This window comes from Phoxinus phoxinus, assembly GCF_949152265.1.
Source record: "Phoxinus phoxinus genome assembly, chromosome: 4".
In the NCBI taxonomy this organism is placed as follows: domain Eukaryota; kingdom Metazoa; phylum Chordata; class Actinopteri; order Cypriniformes; family Leuciscidae; genus Phoxinus; species Phoxinus phoxinus.
Window position 1 is genome coordinate 12156622 of NC_136879.1, and position 25543 is coordinate 12182164.

At 40.5% G+C, this 25543-nt stretch overlaps 1 protein-coding gene across 4 annotated transcripts in view; it reads left to right on the forward strand.

The window, feature by feature from the left end:
* dock10 (dedicator of cytokinesis 10) overlaps positions 1 to 25543 on the forward strand; it is a 179092-nt gene that overhangs the window by 88260 nt on the left and 65289 nt on the right. For 2 of the 4 annotated variants that reach the window (XM_079611252.1, XM_079611253.1), the window contains exons 13-36: positions 150 to 272; positions 508 to 590; positions 733 to 855; positions 932 to 1011; positions 1184 to 1371; positions 2575 to 2613; positions 2996 to 3061; positions 3154 to 3246; positions 3348 to 3471; positions 3566 to 3687; positions 4165 to 4248; positions 4328 to 4420; positions 5034 to 5152; positions 5249 to 5318; positions 13719 to 13832; positions 13915 to 13986; positions 14599 to 14745; positions 14975 to 15058; positions 15407 to 15503; positions 15633 to 15665; positions 21749 to 21927; positions 22762 to 22878; positions 23706 to 23823; positions 24155 to 24276. In XM_079611252.1, the coding sequence (XP_079467378.1) occupies positions 150 to 272; positions 508 to 590; positions 733 to 855; positions 932 to 1011; positions 1184 to 1371; positions 2575 to 2613; positions 2996 to 3061; positions 3154 to 3246; positions 3348 to 3471; positions 3566 to 3687; positions 4165 to 4248; positions 4328 to 4420; positions 5034 to 5152; positions 5249 to 5318; positions 13719 to 13832; positions 13915 to 13986; positions 14599 to 14745; positions 14975 to 15058; positions 15407 to 15503; positions 15633 to 15665; positions 21749 to 21927; positions 22762 to 22878; positions 23706 to 23823; positions 24155 to 24276 (2490 nt within the window). The remainder of the gene's footprint in view (positions 1 to 149; positions 273 to 507; positions 591 to 732; positions 856 to 931; positions 1012 to 1183; positions 1372 to 2574; positions 2614 to 2995; positions 3062 to 3153; positions 3247 to 3347; positions 3472 to 3565; positions 3688 to 4164; positions 4249 to 4327; positions 4421 to 5033; positions 5153 to 5248; positions 5319 to 13718; positions 13833 to 13914; positions 13987 to 14598; positions 14746 to 14974; positions 15059 to 15406; positions 15504 to 15632; positions 15666 to 21748; positions 21928 to 22761; positions 22879 to 23705; positions 23824 to 24154; positions 24277 to 25543) is intronic. The other 2 variants (XM_079611254.1, XM_079611255.1) reach the window with 1 other exon arrangement.

Sequence of the window (25543 nt, forward strand, 5' to 3'; positions counted from 1 at the left end):
CAAACATTTGAGCACTTTAGTCTGGGTCTAGGTTTACTGGGACTAGGTCGCTTACAGGTTACTAAGTCTGGGACTAGGTCTGTGAAACCGGGGGTTTTTGATATATGTTTAAGTGTTTGTGTGGTTTACATGTTTGATCATTCCTGCAGGCAATTTTTTCCGTTACGAACCCACACACAGACATTGTGATGGTGGCGCGGGTGGAGAAAGTTTTAATGGGAAATATTTCCAGTGGTACAGAACCCTACATTAAAAACACAGATTCCAGCAAGGTATTTCATTTAGATATTTTTCTATTGTAAGTAGCTTTGAATAAAAGCGTATGCTAAATGCATATTTGTTGTCACGAATGTATAATGACATTTAGACATTGTTATATGTGTCGTCTAAATACACAGAACATTGATTTAAGCACAAAAATATAGAGTTGTAGTTGTAGTTAGTGGAGTTTTGACTTGGTAGTTAATAGACAAATACATTGAAATCCAATTTCTCTGCTTGTTCTAGACTGTCCAAAAGATGTTGAAATCCAATAAGCAATTCTGTACCAAACTTGGAAAGTACCGAATGCCTTTTGCCTGGTCTGTAAGGTACGTGAATCCCAATGGGAGCTTCTTTTCCATGCGCTGGTGGTTCAGCATTGGCAGAACAAATAAACACGGCTGAAACTCTTCATTTCAGCTCTCACACTATCTACAGTTTAAAATCATTTCTTCCTTCTGTATACTCCAGGTCAGTGTTTAAGGACACCCAGGGCACAGTGGACCGGGAATGTCGCTTCTCTCCTCTCTTCAAACAGGAAAGCAACAAGATTTCCACAGAAGATCTCATCAAACTCATCACAGAGTACAGGAGGTACAGACTCTTTACTCACACACACCAATAACATGTGATAATAAATGACCTCAGTAAAATGAAGCATTGTTTACAGGGCAGAGAAGGCCAGTAAACTCCAGACCATCCCTGGAAACCTTGAGATACACGTGGACTGCGTTCCCCTGGAATGCCCCAGTACGTTCTCCTAAAACTGCAAACATCCGCACATTTGCAGCTGAGATTTAGGCAAAAATACAATTTAACTCATAAATGTTATTCAGTTTCATGTACTTAACACTTAAAAAGCGTATTGTATACTTGTCTGCTGTTGTGTACCCACACACTCACCTACACACACGTTCCTCAGATTGCGTGACCTCCTCATATGTTGCTCTGAGGCCGTTTGAGGACTGTGGCCTTCACGCTCCTACAGTGGAGGTAGACGAGTTCCTGCAGGACTCATCGAAGTTTGCCCAGCCTTACAGAGTCTACAAGAACCACATCTATATCTACCCCAAACACCTCAAGTACGACAGCCAGAAGAGCTTTGCAAAGGTGAGAAAATCTTTACCAGAGTGCATGATTTGGAAACTAATACATTTTGCCGTTTGCATCACATGTTTGGCTTTCCTGAGCTAGTAAACCTGCCCGGCTGCTCACATGGTACAGGATTACACTTGTGATGCAGAGCTCTCGGGTTTGAGTACCCGAGAAAAAGAGTCAGGATAAAAGAGCCGAAGCTAAAATGGCATGGTTTCTTCAGTAAATGTGTTTTTATCTCCCATTTGCTTTTCTTAACACTATTGTTTAGGTTTAGTGTAGGGTTTAGTGTAGTGCTGCATTATTTTCAAACACGATTAACCTTTTAGCACCACTCGTCATAAAATTAGTTTTCAAACTGTCACGATACGCACAACAACCAACACAATAAAACATTGGCAGATTCACGTTCATCTTTTTCTAATAAAACTATACAAAAACTTTTAGTGCCACTCACTGAAAATATGAAACTTGCAAGAAGCAATGTAATATAATTTTACAGAAATGTCGCCACATGCACGTTTTTCCAATGATCCTGGGTTGTGAATGTACGTACAGTAGTATGAATGAAATCTGTACATACAATATCCGATATGTTGTCATTGTCACGTGACTTACTGCCATTCACAACTCCTCCCCCATGGCCTTAATGCGAGAGTAAAGTGTGCCATCGAATGCGCACTTCGTTTAATTTCAATTAAATGGTGGGCGGCATTGGCTCAGTGGTTCATGTAGGTTGTCTACAAACCGAAAGGTTGGTGGTTCAATCCCCGGTTCCACTTGACCAAGTGTCGAGGTGTCCATGAGCAAGACACCTGACCCCTGCTCCCGACGAGCTGGATGGCGCCTTGTATGGCTGACACTGCCGTCGGTGTGTGAATGGGTGAATGTGAGGCAAAAATGTAAAGCGCTTTGGTGGCCATTGGGTCTGTGAAAAGCGCTATATAAATGCAGTCCATTTAATTTCAAATTAAATTTATACGTAAGTCAGCTATTGTTTTATGAATACTGAGTATGTGGAATGAGTAATTTTTAAGTACAATCAACTTGGATGTTTAAGTTAAGTAACTTAAATTACATTAAACTGATTTTTTTTTTAAATAAGTTGAATCTTGTATAACTTATAAAAAAAAGTTTAAAATTACTTAACTTATTTTGATGAGTTAAACCAATGTAAAAACATATGTTGTCATAACATGATTATATAATTTTTTACAGTGTAGGCATATTCGGAGGAAAAGTGCTGTGTTTAGATTGGTAAGATCGCTAAGCTATTCCTCTCTAAATAAAAAAGTAAATGAGTGTAAATATCATAATTGACTAGTGGACGAAGTCTGCCTGTGGAAAACATGAGGTCATTGATATAATCTCATTTAATCGGTCTGCTGATTGGAGGCTTCTGTAAATATTTAGATTATACATAGTTACGACGAAACTCATTTTTACTTGTGCAATACTGGCTCAAATATTTGACTCCACAATTAAGTTTTAACTTCTGAATGGGTGATGCCCCTGAGGAGCAACTGCAAATGCTGGAGTTGCTTGCAGTGTAATCAAGGATTCAGTTGTTCTTCAGTTTTCTACTCTTCATTATTCGACATGCAGTGTGGTCATGCTATGCTCCTTTTTTATTCGATAGGCTCGTAACATCGCAGTTTACGTGGAGTTCAGAAGCTCTGATGAAGAACATGCCAAGCCACTTAAGGTTACATAACACAATATTTCTATCACTTTCCATCAACATCTGCTTTAGAATTTGGCTCGTGAATATAAAATGTTCTACATCAATTTCCACAGTGCATCTACGGAAAGCCAGGAGGGCCAGTTTTCACCACGTCTGCCTGTTCCACAGTTCTGCACCATTCACAGAACCCAGATTTCTATGATGAGGTTGTGTGCTAAATCTTCAAAGTGTGCTTCAGAAGCTTTGTAGGTCAAGCGCTGCTACGTGTAGATGGTACTTTAACATGTGTTGTGATATGTTTGATCAGGTCAAGATTGAGCTGCCCACACATCTTCATGAGAAACACCATTTACTCTTCTCCTTCTATCACGTGACCTGTGACATCAATGCCAAGACCAGCTCTAAGAAGAAAGAGGCTCTTGAAACTCCAGGTCAGAGATGCACATCGAGCCCAGTCATCCTATGCTATGCATGTTGAAATGCTGTAGTGCTCTGACAGAGTGTGTGTGTGTGTGTGTGTTACAGTGGGTTATGCGTGGTTGCCTCTCCTGAAGGACGGCCGTATTACCTCTCAGGATTTCAGCATTCCAGTGTCCTGCACTTTGCCTGGTGGATATCTACTCAATAAAGATACTTCATCCACCAAAGTGAGCACCAGAATCCAGAAACGCAAATGAACAATCAGTTAAGAAATAGAAAATAGAGAAATAGAGATGTAAGTGTGATTATGATTATGGTGAATGTAGAGTGAAGATAAGTCTATGGTTTTGCTTAGATAAATAGTTTTATATGTCACATGAACCAGAACCCAGAATATACACGAATGCGTGAAGACAAACAAGAACTAAACAAAGACCTTCATGCTAACAGTGTAACATGTGCAAAGTACATCCAACAAATAGCACTTGGCATTGGACAAAGGAAGAAGACGCGCAGAGATAATGAAGGTTAAATAGAAACAAAGGATGAGAATCAGTAGCTGTGTGAACCAAATAATCTTCACAACTTAAAGTCTTGCAATATTTCCCAAAGTATAGTCCCAAAGACAAATAATGATGATTCGCACATGATCTGGCGAGGGATTTTCACAGACAAATGTAATATTTCTCCATGTTTCTGTGCAGAATGGCTCCGATGTGAAGTTGGTGGATGGGGGGAAGCAGATCTTCAAAGTGTCCACTGTGGTGCTTTCTACAGTTTATACTCAGGTTGAAAAGAGCCGCCGTCTCAGATGAAAATGTTGTTGATATGTTTATGATCTAATATTTCCCACGGACATTTTTGCAGGACCCCCATCTGAACCGCTTCTTCCAGCAGTGCCAGAAACGAGAGGCAGACCTCTCTCAACCTCCTACCTCAAACTTCCTCAACTGCCTTAAAGTAAGTCTTACCCAGGGGTTGAACATTAGTCAAGAGTGCGGCTCTTGAGAAATACAGACATATGTTGTGTTTTCCATTTCACTGTTTGTTCTCTGTGGAGGATGGACACTGTTAAATTAGACCTTATTGATTGAGGTGTGTAGAAGGGATGTATTTGCATCAATGTTTTCATATTAATAAGCATGTATGAATGAGCATCAAAATACACAGTAGGAAACTGTATGCTGTTTAACTGCATTACTGTATGCTATAATAATGCAACAAGCTAAACATGATAATCGGAGCCATTCACTTCAGCCTTTGATGAGCAGATATCTTGGTTTCCTCTGATATTGATATTGTAACTTATAATTGATGAATGAACATCAAATGGCTTCATTGTGCATGTGTATTATTGCAAACTGTAAACTGTTGTCATTACATTTTTGGATTTTCTGAAATGAAATCAAAAAACTAATTTCTAATTGTATGTAACTATTGTGAAACTACGGTAATACTCATCCTGTATGTTTGCGTAATGTCAGTAATAAATAATAATAAAATAACCCTTGCTATTTTAAGAGGATTCGGGCCATATTTGTATGTCATCTCTTCTTCTTTTTTGTCTCCTCAGGGCCTCCTGAGTATGGAGAAGATTCATGTGGTGATTCGCTTCCTTCCTGTTCTCTTCAACCAGCTCTTCAAAGTGCTTACGCAAAACGACAGTGATGACGTGACCGCCAGCACCACCAGGTACAGAAACCCATCTCTGACTCTTCTGAACACAATATATCGACGACACAGCTTTCAGATTTGATTCTCACTGTAACGTTGTATCGTATTCATCAGGGTCCTGGTCCACATCTTAGCTAAGTGTCATGAAGAGAACATGGACCACTATTTGCACTCTTACATAAAGGTATGTATGTCACAAACATATTGCGCAACGTATCATTTCACCCACGCATGTCTCCGCTACTTCCAAGACTATAGATCAAGACAAGCACAGGTGTAGATAATGTGTGAGGTATGGGCCGTTCCTGGTTCGTGAACAACAGGTTTTAAGAACTGATGTGAAGCTGTTTTTTCCAGACCAAAACCTTACAGGCAGAATGATTCAACATTGCCTTAAGTTACACCACACATTTTGTGACTTGTTGATGAGACTATAGCCTATGGAAGCTTGTTTTCGCCACAGAATAAAACTTTTTAAAAGACAATTGCGACTTTTTATCTCACAATTGCGAGATTTAAAGTCAGAATTGCGTGATATAAACTAACAATAGCAAGAAATAAACTTGTGATTCTAACTTTATAACACAGAATTGGATATAACTTGAGAAGAGATGTCAGAATTGCGAGATATACACTCGTAATTGCGTTTTATAAAGTTAGAATTGCAAGTTTATTTCTTGCTATTGTTAGTTTATATCACGCAGTTCTGACTTTAAATCTCGTAATTGTGAGATAAAAAGTCGCAATTGTCTTTTAAAAAGTTTTAAAAAGTTCTTCTCAAGTTATAAAGTCCAATTCTAAGGGGGAAAAAAGACTGACTTTCTTCCTCGGAATTGCGAGTTTATGTCTCACAATTCTGACTTTATAACATGCAATTCTGACTTAATATCTCCCAATTGCATGTTATAAAGTCAGAAATGCGATATATAAACATGCAATTCGGATATTGTTTTTTGTTTTTATCTAACAATTCAGACTTTATAACAAGCAATTGCAACTTTATATCATGTGATTGATTCATTTGACGTCACCATCATGTTGATCAGTGTTTGCTTTAGTTGGGCTCTTGACCCTTGACTTTTCTTAAGTTACTGTTTTTCAGCAATTGCATGTGTTTTCAGAAAACATTTCTGCATTGATAAAGCAGATCAGCATGACTGCTTTAATGGTCAAGTGGCTGCACAAAAGTGGTGTGTAAACAGCTGCTTTTTGTATATTTTTGCTTATTAGGGCCCAAGCCTTGAAAAGGCGAAGGCCCTATTGTTTTTCTAAGGATTATTATTAATGGTGCTTGCCTATAGGCAAAGCAACATTAGTGTTATCTTGCATACTTATTATTCTTCCACACAAAAGTTCGGCGCGTAACTCGCCCCGCACCGTTTGTCACAGACCCCTGAGTGAGGTGTCAAAACGACCGGCTCATTGAGGAGAGGTGTGCTATATCTTTTCTAAGCGATCGGGTGTACGATGTTCGCACAGCGGACGAAAAAGCGGCCCAAAAAGTCCCATTGACTTAACATTGCGGAATTTTCAGAAATTCAAATCCCAACTGTCATTTTTCACACACACAGACACAAAGGGCCTGACACCCCTGCATGTCTCCCCCTCTCTCTCCCTCAGAGGATTTATATTATCCAGCAGCCAATAAGTAATGGCCTAAAATCTTCATAGCCACACCATAGCAACCAGTTACAGCACCCTAGCAACCATAGGCTATAGGCACGAGGCCGCAGGCCTCGTGCACTCATTATAATGCACTCGTTTAATAGAGATTTTAAATACTCTATAAAAACTCACTCATAGGCACGAGGCCGCAGGCCGAGTGCCTAACCTTAGCCCTAAGCCCATAGTAACCATCTGTGGTGCCCTAGCAACCACCCAGAACACCCTAGCAACTGCCTAGCAATCTCTGGATAGAAGTGTCATAGAAACACGAGGGTGGGCTCGTTTGACTCGGGGCAGAAAACAGCCAATCCTGAATAGCCTCAACACTTCCTAGCCCCTCCCTAGCAACCATTGTTGAGCCCCTTAGCAACCAAAATTCACAGACTCATAGCTCAGAGCAAGGATGTCGCAGAAACGTGTAATTTGGCACATTTAAAGAGACTGGCAGGCTCTGTAAGAACATACCACACAATGGGGTAAAAGTTGCACCCCTGGGGGGCAGGAGGGGCCCAAAGTTGCCCCAATGAAGTACTATGGTGTAGGACAGCCCATGAAATGGGCTGTCCTACACCATAGAAACCGCATTTGTATTGAATATAACTCTGGATCACATTTGAAGAGGCTGGTAGGCTCTGTAACAAAATACCACACAATGGGGTAAAAGTTGCACCCCTGGTTGGCAGGCCTGGCCCAAAGTTGCCCCATTCACATACTATGGTGTAGGACAGCCCATGAAATGGGCTGTCCTACACCATAGAAACCGCATTTGTATTGAATATAACTCTGGATCACAGTGTCATAGAGACAAGGGGGCGGGCTCATTTTACTCAGACGACCAATCCGTCTCTCAGGATCATTGTGAAGCTTTCAAGCCACGCCCTAGCAACCATTTAGAGCAACTTAGCAACAAGCTCCATAGACTTCTATTGAAAGACATCAAAGGGATATCTCAGGAGATAAGTGTCATAGAAACATGAGGGTGGGCTCGTTTGACTCGGGGCAGCAAACAGCCAATCCTCAATCACCTCAACACATCCTAGCCCCTCCCTAGCAACCATTGTCGAGCACCTTAGCAACCAAAATCCAAAGAGGGATATCTTCCATTCTGAATGTCACAGAGACGTGGCAGTTGGTTTATATCATTCATACTGACAAGCAGCCTTTGGAGTTTCATTATTGACAGCTGCCAAGCCACTCCCTAGCAACAAAATAGAGTACCCTAGCAACCATTTTGCAAGACCTATATCTCTGCATCAAAACATCGTATAGAGATGGGGGTTGGTTTATACATTCACACTGACTTTGGAGCTTCATGATTGGCAGCTGCCAAGCCACTCCCTAGCAACCAAACAGATTACCCTAGCAACCGTTTTGCAAGGCGTATATCTCTGCATCAGAACATCGTATAGAGATGGGGGTTGGCTCTTTTGACTCATGCTAGCAAACAGGACTTGCTACATGCTACACATGCTAGCAGTGAATAGCTACATGCTAATATTGATTAGCTAAGTGCTAAATCATGCCAATAAAATGCTACAAACTCCATAGTAACCGTCTGTGACAACTACCAAACACCTAGTAACACCATAGCAACGACCCAGAATACCCTAGCAACTGCCTAGCAACGCCCTAGCAACCACCCAGAATACCCTAGCAACCGCCTAGGAACGCCCATAACACCCTAGCAACCGCCTAGCAACCACCCAGAACACCCTAGCAACTGCCTAGTAACCGCCTAGCAACCACCCAGAACACCCTAGCAACCACCTAGTAACCACACAGAACACCCTAGCAACCGCCTAGCAACCACCCAGAACACCCTAGCAACCAACCGAACAACACGAATAAGCCATATCTCAGCAGCAGAACATCGTACAGACATGGTTGTTGGCTCGTATGCAATCATGTACCACACTCTAGCAACCGAGTGTCGAGTTTTGCCACTGCAAGCACCATTCACATTTTCTTCTGGAAATGTACGTTCTAGTTCTTCTTCTTATTCTTCTTTATTATTATTAGGGCCCGAGCACCGATGGTGCGAGGACACTATTGGAATTGCTCTGTTTATTATTATTATTATTATTATTATTTTCCGCATTTAATCGCATTTTTGAGGGCCTAAACATGCACGAAAACTCACGAAAATTTGCACACGCGTCAGAACTGGCGAAAATTGACATCTGATATGCGTTTCAGAATTGGGCGGGGTAAAATGGCTCGATAGCGCCACCTATAAAGGTTCAACGGAGTGCGCCTCCCGCTACGTTTCACGTACGTGTACGAAATTCGGTACATACATGTAATGACCCAATACCTACAAAAAAGTCTCTTGGAGCATAGCCTTAAACACAACAGGAAGTCAGCCATTTTGAACTTCCTCTCTGATTTTTGTGCAGTTTTTGGCATTTTCAGGCCTCGTACTTTAACGAACTCCTCCTACAGTTTTAATCTGATCATCTTCAAATTTGGTGAGTGTAATCTTAAGGCCTTTGCGACGTTAAATTGCGAAGATCTAGAGTTTTCGTCGAAGGGCGTGTCCTCGGCGGCCTGACAAATTTTGATGTTTCGCCATGAAACAGGAAGTTGCTGTAACTAAGGCAAACAATGTCCAATCTGCCCCAAACTTCACACGTTTGATAAGCGTTCTGTCCTGAACACATGACCATGCTCAAATTCAGTTACAGTCATAGCGCCACCTGCTGGCAACAGGAAGTGACATGTTTAACACTGTTTTGGACTCCTAATAACATATACAAAATTGCCAGCAAGTGCTAAACATGTTAACAACATACTAGAAACATGCTAAAACATGCTAGCAAACATTAGCTAAGTGCTAAAGCATGCTATTATTGCAATTAAATAGGAATTTGCTGTAACTCAGGCATTGAATGCCCAATCTGCCCCAAACTTCACACGTTTGATAAGAGTTCTGGTCTGAACACATTTACATGAGAATATTTAGTTATAGTAATAGCGCCACCTATTGGCAACAGGAAGTGACATGTTTAACACTGTGATGCTGTACTAGCAACATATTAAATAAACCATTGAGTTATAAACATGTTAGAAACATGTTAAAACATGCTAGCAATTCTTAGCTAAGTGCTAAAGCATGCTAATGCAATGAAACAGGAAGTTGTTGTTACTCAAGTAGGCAATGTCCAATCTGCCCCAAACTTCACACGTTTGATAAGAGTCCTGCCCTGAACACATCTACATGACACTTTTCAGTTATAGAATAGCGCCACCTACTGGCAACAGGAAGTGACATGTTTAACACTGCAATGCATTACTAGCAACATATTAAATATGCCATTGAGTTATATACATGTTAGAAACATGTTAAAACATGCTAGCAATTCTTAGCTAAGTGCTAAAGCACGCTAATGCAATGAAACGGGAAGTTGTTGTTACTGAAGAAGGCAATGTCCAATCTGCCCCAAACTTCACACGTTTGATAAGAGTCCTGCCCTGAACACATCTACATGACAATTTTAAGTTAAAGTAATAGCGCCACCTACTGTCAACAGGAAGTGACACGTTTTAAACTGTGATGCATTGCTAGCGACATATTTAATATGCCATTGAGTTCTAAACATGCTAGAAACATGCTAAAACATGCTAGCAACACTTATCTGAGTGATAACGCATGCTATTATCCCCATAATAAAGGACATTTTTGTAACTGACTTTGACATACTCCTATATTTACCTACTTAAATGCACAATGCCCACCGTGCTCTGTCTTCCTAAATCCACCGGGTGGCGGTTGGCACGGGTGCGAGGGCCCTTTCATCGCTGCTTGCAGCTTTAATTATTATTATTATTTTACTACCTTTTGGGCACTTTTGGGGGTCTTAACGTGCTCAAAAACTCTTGAAACTTTGCACAAATGTCAGAACCTGCGGCCATTAGGGCCGCGCTGAAGCTGGGACCCGGGCGTGGCAGGGGGGCTCACCAGCGCCCCCTGGAATGGGATTCAAAAACATGTCCATATATCAAACACGCTTGCATGTAATAATATGAAACTCGGTACACATATAGATCTCATCGGGCCGAACAACTTTCGTGCTCTAAGTTTTACGCCAGTCCAACAGGAAGTCGGCTATTATGGGCTGTATGGAAACGCATGTTCTGGCATTTGAAACACTTCTCCCAGAGAATTCATCCGATGACTACGAAACTCAATGTGCATGAAGTCAAGACATGGAGGATGCTAAATTGCGAGGGGATTTTTGATATCTCGAACGGTTTGGCCGTGGCGAGGGAACGAATTTATGGCGAATATTGGAAACAGGAAGTGTGTTATAACATCCTCATACATTAACTGATCTTGATGAAACTTCAGCAGTGTGTTCGCTGTAAGAGGGCGATCACATGGATGTGACTATTGTGAGTCAAAGTTATAGCGCCACCAACTGGCAGCAGGAAGTGTGTCACTTTCAAAATGCTTTGAAATCACCCTCTTATTTTTACCGATTTGCTTCAAACTTCATCTGTATAATGTAAACACACGGCAGATGTGGACCTGTGAAAGGATTATTGATATCTTAAATACTGTTGCCATGGCAACGCATCAAACTTTAATATTCTTTTTTAAAGTTTTTGAGACTCTTAGCATACTTGAAATTGCATGAAACTCGACAGACACTTTACATTTATTGCCTAGTACACTTGTGCAAAGTTTCAGAAACGGGCGTGGTAAGGGCCTCAGTAGCGCCACCTTTAGTCAAAAATGGGGTATTAGTTTTACCTACAGTAACAAAAATCGGTATTTATATTTATCTCCCCGAGCCGGACAACTTTCTAATTTACAGTCATTAGCTCCGACCAACAGGAAGTCAGATATTTTGGTTTGAATGTGATTTGATGGGAATTTTGCCAGTCTCTCTCAGTGTCTGTGTGTGTGTGAGGAGGGGGGCTTTATTTTAACCCTTTCTCTGCTGTGTGGGACTTCTCGGGCACTTTTGGGGCCCTTAACGTGCTCGAAAACTCTTGAAACTTTGCACACAGGTCAGAACCCCTGGCCATCAGGGCCGGGCTGAAGCTGGTACCTGGGCGTGGCATGGGGGCTCGACAGCGCCCCCTGGAATGGGATTCGAACACTTGTCCATATATCAAACACGCTTGCATGAATAAGTATGAAACTCGGTACACATATAGATCTCATCGGGCCGAACAACTTTCGTGCTCTAAGTTTTACGCCAGTCTAACAGGAAGTCGGCTATTATGGGTTGTATGAAAACGCATGCCCCTGGAATTTGATATACTCCTCCAAGAAAAATGATCCTATCGCCACCAAACTCGGTCAGCATGAAGTAAAGACATTTAGGACGCTAAATTGCGGACGGATTTTTGATATCTCGAATGGTTTGGCCGTGGCAAGGAAACGAAGTTATGGCGAGAAAAGAAAAACACAATGTGTTATAACGTCTTCATACATTTATTGATCTTGATGAAACTTCAGCAGTGTGTTTGTTGTAAGAGGGCGATCACATGGATGTGACTATTGTGAGTCAAAGTTATAGCGCCACCAACTGGCAGCAGGAAGTGTGTTACTTTCAAGATACTTTTGACTAAAGTGGTGGGGTTATTTTTACCTACAGTCACAAAACTCGGTCTGTATATTGTGCTTATCGATCCGGACAACTTTCTCATTTACAGTCATAAGCTCCGACCAACAGGAAGTCAGATATTTTGGTTTGAATGTGGTTTTGTCTCTCTCTGACAGAGATCCCCCTGCCATTCTCTCTGTGTGTGTGGGGGGGGGGGGGGAGGGGGGAGGGAGGGAGGGAGGGCACACATACAGACAGCCCCCCCTTTTCTGTGTGTGTTTGGAGGGGAGCAGAAAGACTCACACTGATACAAGCTCTAAAGCAGACTTCTTCTCGACAGTCAAAGCGGGGTTAGGTTATTGCCCGTCGTGCACAGGAACCCGAAAGGCAACGGGGTGGCGGCTTTTTATATATATATATATATATATATATATATAAATATAGCTGCAAGCAGCGATGGAGGGCCCAAGCCGGTGGCACCGCCACCTCGGTGCCTTTAGTGTAACTAAAGGCACCAGGGTGGCGGTGCCACCGGCTTGGGCCCGTAATCGCTGCTTGCAGCTATATTTATATATATATATATATATATATATATATATATATTTAGAATTGAAACTTATTTGGAGAATTAAGTAATAGTCAACCAATTTGAATTTGATAAACATAATTTGTGTAAGATAAGATGTTAGACACACTTAGACATCAACACTCATCATACCAACCTCAACAATGGTGACAATTATAAATAATTCAGCTGCATAATTTACTCATGCCACAATGCATGCTGGGAGGCATGGATGTGTTTTGTCTGCTGGCATAAAGCATTTCACCATTGTTGTGTTTCATATGCTGACAGTTGATGTCTGTGAGTGTATAAACAACACAAAACCAGTTTTAAACAAAGTGAACAATGACAGTATTAGTTATACGCTCACAGACATCAACATTCAGCATCTGAAGCACAACAATGGTGTTACAAACTATCTTTATCACATCAGCTGAGTTTAATACTTTCCAATAATGCTTCAATTCCATAAGTCAACAATTACAGAAAAAGCAGTTTGGCCATTAAACATCATGGGAACATCATCCCTTTTAAAACATGTTCCTCTATCGTCAGGAAAACTGGAGTTTTGTTACGTTCCCAGAACCAACACCGAATATTTGGAGAACGTTCTTGTAACAAAACTCTGTGTGCTGGTTGGCTCAAGTGAAAAACAACTGGAACCGATCCTTACCGCTATTAGAACCGTTTGGCCCAACGGTGGAAAAGCTGCTTATTACTTTTGATCAAGTGTTCAAAATGATGATTGACTGATCAGACTGATGATGCCATGTCCTCACAATGTCTTGTGTTCACGCAGTTCGTCTTTAAGACTGAAGCATGTGGCTTCAGAACTGTTCACGAAGAGTTGGCCAAGGGAATGACCTCTGACCTGAAGAGCAACGAACAGTCGGTCGTCCGAAATGTCCTTAAGGTGAGCTAACGTGACCATTTCTCTTTTAAAGTGATGGACCTTTTCTAATCTTGTCCTTTGATATCTGTTTGGTTCTCTGCAGTTCTCGTGGTTCTTTCTGGAGATCATAGCGAAGTCGATGGCTCAGCATCTGCTGGACTCCGCTAAGCTGAAGGTAAATATTGAGTCCACAGACATGAACTCACAAAACCCCAACTTAGAATATTGTGAAAAGGTTTTCATAAGTTGTAAGCCATAATCATCAAAATTATCACAAATAAAGGCTTGAAATATCTCACTTTGCATGTAATGAGACTATATGATATATTAGTTTCACCTTTTAAGTTGAATTACTGAAATAAATGAACTTTTGCACGATATTCAAATTTTTCGAGTTTCGCCTGTACACATTTTGTTTTACATCAACTTAAATGTAAAGTTAAACTCAAGTACACAAATAGTAGTATTGTCTTGCCTTCCAGTGGTTCAGATAAGCAACTACAACAGTATTTGCTATAAATGTACATTGCTTTGCTTTAGTATTTGACCTAAGTTTAAAATGATATGTAGCTGTGATCAACCTTTAACATTTACTCCATAAAACCAGCAAATCATACTAAATGCTAAAACTGAATAAATAAAAGATTTGTTTTTTATTATGAAAAGTATGCCTATCGATTTATCAAAAGACATACTGTACACTTCCTGAGTTCTCACAACTGCTTCTGTGTCTTTTACTCAGTCAAACTCGTGTTTTATAAGACGTGTAATAACGTTTCTCGCTCAGCTTCCTCGACCGCAACGATTTCCTGGAACTTTCCAAAGTCGATTGGAGACCCTGATCATGACGATGTCCGATCACATCTTCTGGAAGAATAAAGAGTTTGCAGAGGAGACGCGCAGCGCTAATATGGCCATAGCGGCTTTTGTGAAGGTCAGGACAGAAAAGATTCAAATGAAGTACATAATTCAGGACTAATTTTTAACTGGATATGTATATTCATTTATTCTGTGATGTGTACTGTTGATGCATTTGTAATTGGACAGCTTATTGGTCCGTGTAGAGAGCCTACCTTTTCATAACGGTTTGTTATAAACTTGTAATTAATTTGCTATTGTCGATGCAATCAGTTTTAATTTAAATGTGTGTTTCCCATCCTCAGCGGTGCTTCACATTCATGGACAGAGGGTTCACCTTTAAACTGATCAGCAACTACATAAACATGATCACAGCCACTGACAACAAGGTACCGAACTTTTAAACATTCTCACCGCAGTGACACTAGACTTTGTGCTCTATTGACTTCCATTCAAATGCATGTAAACGCAAACTCATGTGAAGAAGTTGAGAAGTTCACCAATAGAGCTTCTGAACATGACAGACTGACCTCTTGGCTCAATGCAAAGTCTAGTGTGATCAGCTTTAGCATTGACACAAGGACACTACGCATTAATGCGACTGACATCTATTTGTATATCATTTATGTGTGTTTTTGTCTGGCTGTGTAATTCATTGACTGTCTCTGTTTATGAAGATCTCTGTTGCGAAGATTATCACTAAAGAACTGCTTTGTGTGTGGATGTTATTTTTCCAGGCGCTGTTTGTGCTGAAGTTTGAGTTCATAAGAGAAGTGTGTAACTATGAGCACTGTGTCCCTCTGAGTCTTCCCATCCCGTCTGCACGAATCACAGGTCAGAGAGCACCAAAATGTCCAGCTCTTCGTGTCTCATTCACATAACTTCATGCTTATCTTACAGTATTAATGAACATGCTGTAGACCACACCTAACATTCTCTCTGTCTCGTTTCTCTCTCTGTCAGACAAGGAATCACTGGAAACCCAAAGTGCTCAGGGTAACTATTACATGTATTTTATTGAACTTGATATGACTAAACATAAAATAAATAAATAAAAATGTTAAAAACCAATAATAAAAAAGTTAAACCAGTCTGATTGTGAAGAAAATCCAACCCATTCTCGCTCCAAAGGCGTCAAAAACTGAAGCATGGTCAAGCGCCCTGCGTGTCACTTGTAGGGCCAGATTTACTAACAGCTTGTGTCAGCGCAAAATATCTTTTGGCTTTAAAAAACTACTGTCAGGATTTACTAAAGACACGCAGTGTAAAGTTAACACTGAAAGGCGGGGAAAGTTGTTCTTGTGCCTGATCTTATTGCATATGCATTTGTAAGAGTTTCCCTTTCAGGTTTGTGCATTATTTACCTCCCAAATAAAGCACGTCTTAAACCAGAAGCTATTTTGCTCTGCTCTCGGTAGATTGTGTTGATCATTATGGGAACGATCCGGCTGTGTTTGTGTTCTCTAATTTGCGCGTCTTCTGTAGATCACGCACTGACCTTTACACTCCCATCAGCACTTTTTTGGAATTGCGCTCTTATGCTAATTTGCCCTGTTTACTAAATCTGACCCTTAAGATGCTAAAAGTACTTCTTGACGTCTATATTGTGACTAACTAGGAATGCCATTGCTTTTAATGAGAAACCTTTGCCTTCAATCCACAGATGTGAAGGGCATGTGAATTTTATCATCATTTGGCAAAATGAAAGTCTTCATTTCCTCACTCTCATGTCGTTTCAAACCCATAAGACTTTCATTCATCTTCAGAAGACAAATTCAGATATGTTTTATGAAATCTGAGAGCTTTCTGTCCCTCCATAGCTACTCAACTACCAACGCTTCAAAAAGTTCATAAAGAGATCGTAAAACTAATCCAAATGAATCGAGCAGTTTAGTCCAAATTTCTTGAAGAGACATGTTTGCTGTATATGCTGAACAGTTTAAAATTAGGCCTTCAATAACATATAAACATTCACTAAATCACACATCAGTTCGCTTCATTCTTGTGTTACGCAGCACGTTTGAGCTTCTGCAAGAACCAATGAGGTTCATGCTTGTGTTACGCATCATGTTTGAGCTTCTGCAAGAACCAATAAGGTTCATTCTTGTGTTACGCATCACATTTGAGCTTTAGCAAGAACCAATGAGGTTCATTCTCGTGTTACGCATCACGTTTGAGCTTCTGCAAGAACCAATGAGGTTCATATTTGTTACGCATCACATTTGAGCTTCAGCAAGAACCAATGAGGTTCATTCTCGTGTTACGCATCATGTTTGAGCTTCTGCAAGAACCAATGAGGTTCATGCTTGTGTTACGCATCACATTTGAGCTTCAGCTAGAACCAATGAGGTTCATGCTTGTGTTACGCATCACATTTGAGCTTCTGCAAGAACCAATGAGGTTCATGCTTGTGTTACGCATCACGTTTGAGCTTCAGCAAGAACCAATGAGGTTCATTCTCGTGTTACGCATCACATTTGAGCTTCAGCTAGAACCAATGAGGTTCATGCTTGTGTTACGCATCACATTTGAGCTTCTGCAAGAACCAATGAGGTTCATGCTTGTGTTACGCATCACATTTGAGCTTCAGCTAGAACCAATGAGGTTCATGCTTGTGTTACGCATCACATTTGAGCTTCTGCAAGAACCAATGAGGTTCATGCTTGTGTTACGCATCACATTTGAGCTTCTGCTAGTTGCGGAACTGGCCTGCTAAATCTGGCCCTACAACGAGGTTCATTCTTGTGTTACGCATCACATTTGATCTTCTGCAAGAACCAATGAGGTTCATGCTTGTGTTACGCATCACATTTGATCTTCTGCAAGAACCAATGAGGTTCATTCTTGTGTTACGCATCACATTTGAGCTTCAGGAAGAACCAATGAGGTTCATGCTTGTGTTACGCATCACATTTGAGCTTCTGCAAGAACCAATGAGGTTCATGCTTGTGTTACGCATCACATTTGATCTTCTGCAAGAACCAATGAGGTTCATTCTCGTGTTACGCATCATGTTTGAGCTTCTGCAAGAACCAATGAGGTTCATATTTGTGTTACGCATCACATTTGAGCTTCAGCAAGAACCAATGAGGTTCATTCTCGTGTTACGCAGCACATTTGAGCTTCTGCAAGAACCAATGAGGTTCATTCTCGTGTTACGCATCACATTTGAGCTTCAGCAAGAACCAATGAGGTTCATGCTTGTGTTACGCATCACATTTGAGCTTCAGCAAGAACCAATGAGGTTCATGCTTGTGTTACGCATCACATTTGAGCTTCAGCAAGAACCAATGAGGTTCATTCTCGTGTTCCGCAGCACATTTGAGCTTCTGCAAGAACCAATGAGGTTCATGCTTGTGTTACGCATCACATTTGAGCTTCAGCAAGAACCAATGAGGTTCATGCTTGTGTTACGCATCACATTTGAGCTTCTGCAAGAACCAATGAGGTTCATGCTTGTGTTACGCATCACATTTGAGCTTCAGCAAGAACCAATGAGGTTCATGCTTGTGTTACGCATCACATTTGAGCTTCAGCAAGAACCAATGAGGTTCATTCTCGTGTTACGCAGCACATTTGAGCTTCAGCAAGAACCAATGAGGTTCATGCTTGTGTTACGCATCACATTTGAGCTTCTGCAAGAACCAATGAGGTTCATTCACGTGTTACGCATCACATTTGAGCTTCAGCAAGAACCAATGAGGTTCATTCTTGTGTTACGCATCACATTTGAGCTTCTGCAAGAACCAATGAGGTTCATGCTTTTGTTACGCATCACATTTGAGCTTCTGCAAGAACCAATATGGTTCATTCTCGTGTTACGCATCACATTTGAGCTTCTGCAAGACCCAATGAGGTTCATTCTCGTGTTACGCATCACATTTGAGCTTCTGCAAGAACCAATGAGGTTCATATTTGTGTTACACATCACATTTGAGCTTCAGCAAGAACCAATGAGGTTCATTCTCGTGTTACGCAGCACATTTGAGCTTCTGCAAGAACCAATGAGGTTCGTTCTCGTGTTACGCATCACATTTGAGCTTCAGCAAGAACCAATGAGGTTCATGCTTGTGTTACGCATCACATTTGAGCTTCTGCAAGAACCAATGAGGTTCATGCTTGTGTTACGCATCACATTTGAGCTTCAGCAAGAACCAATGAGGTTCATTCTCGTGTTACGCATCACATTTGAGCTTCAGCAAGAACCAATGAGGTTCATGCTTGTGTTACGCATCACATTTGAGCTTCTGCAAGAACCAATGAGGTTCATTCTCGTGTTACGCATCACATTTGAGCTTCTGCAAGAACCAATGAGGTTCATTCACGTGTTACGCATCACATTTGAGCTTCAGCAAGAACCAATGAGGTTCATTCTTGTGTTACGCATCACATTTGAGCTTCTGCAAGAACCAATGAGGTTCATGCTTTTGTTACGCATCACATTTGAGCTTCTGCAAGAACCAATATGGTTCATTCTCGTGTTACGCATGACATTTGAGCTTCTGCAAGACCCAATGAGGTTCATTCTCGTGTTACGCATCACATTTGAGCTTCTGCAAGAACCAATGAGGTTCATTCTCGTGTTACGCATCACATTTGAGCTTCTGCAAGAACCAATGAGGTTCATTCTCGTGTTACGCATCACATTTGAGCTTCTGCAAGAACCAATGAGGTTCATGCTTGTGTTACGCATCACGTTTGAGCTTCTGCAAGAACCAATGAGGTTCATGCTTGTGTTACGCATCACATTTGAGCTTCTGCAAGAACCAATATGGTTCATTCTCGTGTTACGCATCACATTTGAGCTTCTGCAAGAACCAATGAGGTTCATTCTCGTGTTACGCATCACGTTTGAGCTTCTGCAAGACCCAATGAGGTTCATTCTCGTGTTACGCATCACATTTGAGCTTCTGCAAGAACCAATGAGGTTCATTCTCGTGTTACGCATCACATTTGAGCTTCTGCAAGAACCAATGAGGTTCATTCTCGTGTTACGCATCACGTTTGAGCTTCTGCAAGAACCAATGAGGTTCATGCTTGTGTTACGCATCACATTTGAGCTTCTGCAAGAACCAATATGGTTCATTCTCGTGTTACGCATCACGTTTGAGCTTCTGCAAGAACCAATGAGGTTCATGCTTGTGTTACGCATCACATTTTTTGAGCTTCTGCAAGACCCAATGAGGTTCATTCTCGTGTTACGCATCACATTTGAGCTTCTGCAAGAACCAATGAGGTTAATTCTCGTGTTACGCATCACGTTTGAGCTTCTGCAAGAACCAATGAGGTTCATGCTTGTGTTACGCATCACATTTGAGCTTCTGCAAGAACCAATGAGGTTCATGCTTGTGTTACGCATCACATTTGAGCTTCTGCATGAACCAATGAGGTTCATGCTTGTGTTACGCATCACGTTTGAGCTTCTGCAAGAACCAATGAGGTTCATGCTTGTGTTACGCATCACATTTGAGCTTCTGCAAGAACCAATGAGGTTCATTCTCGTGTTACGCAGCACATTTGAGCTTCTGCAAGAACCAATGAGGTTCATGCTTGTGTTACGCATCACATTTGAGCTTCAGCAAGAACCAATGAGGTTCATTCTCGTGTTACGCATCACATTTGAGCTTCAGCAAGAACCAATGAGGTTCATGCTTGTGTTACGCATCACATTTGAGCTTCTGCAAGAACCAATGAGGTTCATTCTCGTGTTACGCATCACATTTGAGCTTCTGCAAGAACCAATGAGGTTCATTCACGTGTTACGCATAACATTTGAGCTTCAGCAAGAACCAATGAGGTTCATTCTCGTGTTACGCATCACATTTGAGCTTCTGCAAGAACCAATGAGGTTCATGCTTTTGTTACGCATCACATTTGAGCTTCTGCAAGAACCAATATGGTTCATTCTCGTGTTACGCATCACATTTGAGCTTCTGCAAGACCCAATGAGGTTCATTCTCGTGTTACGCATCACATTTGAGCTTCTGCAAGAACCAATGAGGTTCATTCTCGTGTTACGCATCACATTTGAGCTTCTGCAAGAACCAATGAGGTTCATTCTCGTGTTACGCATCACATTTGAGCTTCTGCAAGAACCAATGAGGTTCATGCTTGTGTTACGCATCACGTTTGAGCTTCTGCAAGAACCAATGAGGTTCATGCTTGTGTTACGCATCACATTTGAGCTTCTGCAAGAACCAATATGGTTCATTCTCGTGTTACGCATCACATTTGAGCTTCTGCAAGAACCAATGAGGTTCATTCTCATGTTACGCATCACGTTTGAGCTTCTGCAAGAACCAATGAGGTTCATTCTCGTGTTACGCATCACGTTTGAGCTTCTGCAAGAACCAATGAGGTTAATTCTCGTGTTACGCATCACGTTTGAGCTTCTGCAAGAACCAATGAGGTTCATGCTTGTGTTACGCATCACATTTGAGCTTCTGCAAGACCCAATGAGGTTCATTCTCGTGTTACGCATCACATTTGAGCTTCTGCAAGAACCAATGAGGTTCATGCTTGTGTTACGCATCACATTTGAGCTTCTGCAAGAACCAATGAGGTTCATGCTTGTGTTACGCATCACATTTGAGCTTCTGCAAGAACCAATGAGGTTCATGCTTGTGTTACGCATCACATTTGAGCTTCTGCAAGAACCAATGAGGTTCATTCTCGTGTTACACAGCACATTTGAGCTTCAGCAAGAGGTTTATTCCTGCGCGTCAAACAGGTTCGGTTGAGCTTCGCTGTTTATTTTCGCTGATCAATGTTTATATGTGAGTGAAAGCCTTGATTAAATCTGTTAATCATATAAAGTGACTGTCTCTTCAGAAAATGTTGACTAAACTGCTCAATTCAATTGGATTAGTTTTACAATCTCTGTATGAACTTTTCAAAGTGGTAGTTGTATAGCTGAAAAGATATTTGTTTGTGTTCTGAAGATGAACAAAAGTCTTGTTGTGTGTTTGTAACAACATGAGGGTGAGTAAATTATGACAGATTTTTAATTTTTGGGTGAACTTTAAGAATGGGACAATCATTAACAATTTTGTGTTTTCTCTCTCTTTCTCACCGCTCAGTGGGCTTTCCAGAGTATAGTTTGACAGAAGAGTTCTGCAGGAAACATTTCCTCACAGGACTGTTGTTGCGAGAGCTGGGACTCGCTTTGCAAGACGAGCAAGACCTGAGGCACCTCGCCCTGTCCTGCCTGAAGAACCTCATGGCTAAACATTCACTGGACTCTCGTTATGCCGTAAAGGTGACTTTTGACAATGATAGCATTTAAAATATATAGTTGCTGTTGTTAGGGGTTAACAGTTATAAGACCCGAGACCAGATATGTAGAAAAGATGACCAGGAGTCATCAATCAAAAAGATAAAAATTTACTGAAGAATAGTTTCCAGTTTCATTGGTAGAGCGAGCGTCAAAGTCTCACGAGGAGGTCGCAAGCCAACCCTACCTTACACAAAATAATACACCAATTATACCATTTTGCAAGGGCAAGCATCGCATCATCATACATCTGATTGGCTAAGAGAATATAAGACCATAAACAATTTCACACATGTGAGCAGATAAAAGGTGCCTATCGCCATTAGTCAGGATAGCTGTCGCCAATCTTTAGATTTAGGTCAAAGTTGACCTAACTGTTAGAGGAGAGCGCCGATGAGGATGAGCGTTGTGTCCCAAATGCCTATGTAGAAAGTCAAACACACACACACAGAACACCACCAAATAACATCGCCAAGGCCGAAGAGTGCTTGAGCTTCGTATTATCAGTTAGCCAAAACATAGCTCCTCAGGAAGAAAGGCAGAGAAATGGCATTGCTCTCTAGAGAAAATATATAATTTCACAAGCACAAAAGAATATAGAAATGATTATGTCATAATGCATATATATATATTTGATTATTGATTTGTATAAAAGTAATGTAAGCATTCAAAAGGATATGGAATGAAATATATATATAACTGACTGAAGAGACAAGGGATTTTGACCGCCCCTTCACTGTGCACCATTTCTGTGAATGGTTTTTAACTGTATTGTGTATGTGTGTGTTTGTGTGTGTGTGTGTGTGTGTGTGTGTGTAGGAGAAACAGGCACGGATAGCCTCTCTGTACCTGCCTCTTTATGGTCTGATCCTTGACAACATGCCTCGCTTTTTCCTCAGAGATCTCTTTCCAGTCTGCCTGACGGCTAGTGACCAGGTACACATGCTGAGGATATTCATCAATTGAAATATAATAGAAAAACACAATATGGAAGCATTATTGTTGTTTTGTAATCAAAAACTGACCAGTTGAACAAGATATGAATTTTAAACAGGGCTGTAAAGTGCTTGAGTAATTCATTTTACTTCATGCCTATACTGTACTTGAGTATTATTTATTATTTAATATAATCGATTTTACACCAAATACAATGCAAAAAAGGAGGCAAAATGTTCCATTGCGGTATGGAGTTATGAAGAAGCGTAACAAAACAAAAGATTGTGCCAAAACACTTTTATTATGTTTGAAAGCACAGCGGCTTCAATGATTGTACAGTAATAATTAATTTAATTTAAATTCCATTCCCACTGTCAATGTCAGCGGTTTTGCTTTCTCATTGCTATTTTAATCAAATATCTGTAATACCAGTGTAAGTGTTTTGCATATTATATCCTAAGCCTCCCAAGTAAAAAAAAAAATATATATATATATCTGTGATCAAACAGGTTGCTTTATAATCTTTGTTCATAAAATGAATTTTGGAAAAAAATCTCCTCTGTCAACTGATTTCATCAGTTCATTTCTAAAACTAAGAAAAATATTACATTCCATTTTTAAATAGTTTTTACGTACAAATAAATGTGGATACTTTTGTAAAAGTTTTTAGTAAATCCATAAACAATCCAAACGTGCCTGTCCTTTCACAGCCCAGAGTTTAAACAAACCTTTCTCCAATAATCAGAATGAAATGTAATTGTCTTCTCTCCCATTCCACACAATAATGTCCCTGTTGTGGTTGTTTAGTAATAAGATTTCTTTCACAGGGTTCCAGAGATGATCTCAATGTCGGTGTAGCATTAACAGGTCAGGTGACCCATGTCTTTCGCCACGGGAACTCGATGGATGCGTCCTTCTCCAAGGAAGTCCTCAACTCCATTACAGGTATATGATAGACTGTGTTTCATAGACTGCAGAGTATACTTATATATAATTTCACCCTGTATGTTGTTGTATCATCGATGCAGCTCTCACATGTGTAAGAGAACATGGCGCATCAGTTTGAATATGCAGGCAAGAGAAGGGAACATTTTCAGGATTTTGGTCTATTCCTCACACAAAGCTATCGTATGCTTCAGAATATTTGGAATATATTACATGGACTACTTTTATGGTGTTTTCTGGTCCTTTTTGGAGCATGACAAACATGTTTTTTTTAAAGAACATCCTTTAATTCAAACTTCCTCTCTCATATGTACCCGTTTTGCTTTCCCAGCCTTTTCTTCATTGGCCGTATCAACAGCTAATAATGCAGAGTCCAGAGGCTCTCTCATCAGCATTGAGTCGAACCCCAGCAACAGTGACCGCAACAGTGAGAAGATGGATGGATGTGAAAAGGTGACTACATGACTCTTGTGCAGCGTCTGCCACTGATTCTTCTATATTAGGTGTAACTACAATGTCAGAAACATGCAAAGATGGTACTGTATATGTGAGTGTGCAGCAGCGCTGGGGCAGAACCCCCAAATGTTCACACTATTTACCCTTTAATGTCGTTCAGAAACCCCGGAAACAACAGCGGTGACGAGCCGTTGTAAAGGGACATTTTATTCTAGTCCACCCGTACACAGCAAAATCCCCAGTGTTAAATTAACACTGCTCAGTGTTTATATGAGTCCACACTCAGAGAGTGTTAAATGAACACTGAAGCAGTGTTAAAGTTAATGAGATAATTAAGTGATTAATTGAGTTATGATTGAGCATTATTGAAGACACCTGATGATAACAAGCAGAATCACTGAAGGAGAAAATGAATGTAAAAAGGTCACCATTATGGAGATCAGTGTTTAGTTTAGTTGGGCTCCTGACCCTTCCATCATGAACTTTAGATTTTGTTTGGCTGCTGTAATTCAATTATAACAGCCAGAAGAACAAAGAGAAAAGGTCATCTGATGGTGTTGGTTGTGTTTTAACATAATCAATAGTTGGCATGAAGCACTAAACTCATTGGGAGTATAATTTCTGAGTTAAGTTTACTTTAAGAATTATTGCAGCACTTTCCTTACGGAGTATGCCTTTTTCAGACTTTTCAGTTAAACTCCAAATGATCAATTACAAAAACAAAAAAACTTGTTAAAAGTTTTTCAGGTAGGCACACACAGATATCAATAATTAGTGTATGACTCTCAACAATGGTGACAAACAGATCACCTCTGAACATAAGCTCATTATTTATTCATGCAGCAATGCATGATGGGAGCCATGAATGAGATTTGATTGGTGGCATCCAAAATGCTCTGCATAATGCTTTATAATTGTCACCATTGTTGAGATTCACAGGCTGATTCTTGATGTCTGTGTTATAAAAAAAAAAAAAAAGTTTTTTATGTGATTAAGTTTTAAAAAAGTATTTGGATTACGTCGTAAAATTACAAATATTGGGCTTTTTAAGGACAGTGCTGCAATAATCAATAAAGTAAAAGTAGCTCAGTAATTGGGCTCTACATGACTCCAGTGATTCAGGTCAAATGATTGTGAAATAACAATGATGTTAAAACACAACCAACACCATCAGATCACATTTTCTCTTTGTTCATTTGGCTGTTATAACTCATGTACAGCAGCCAAACAAAATCTAAAGTTAATGGTTTAAGGGTGAAGAGCC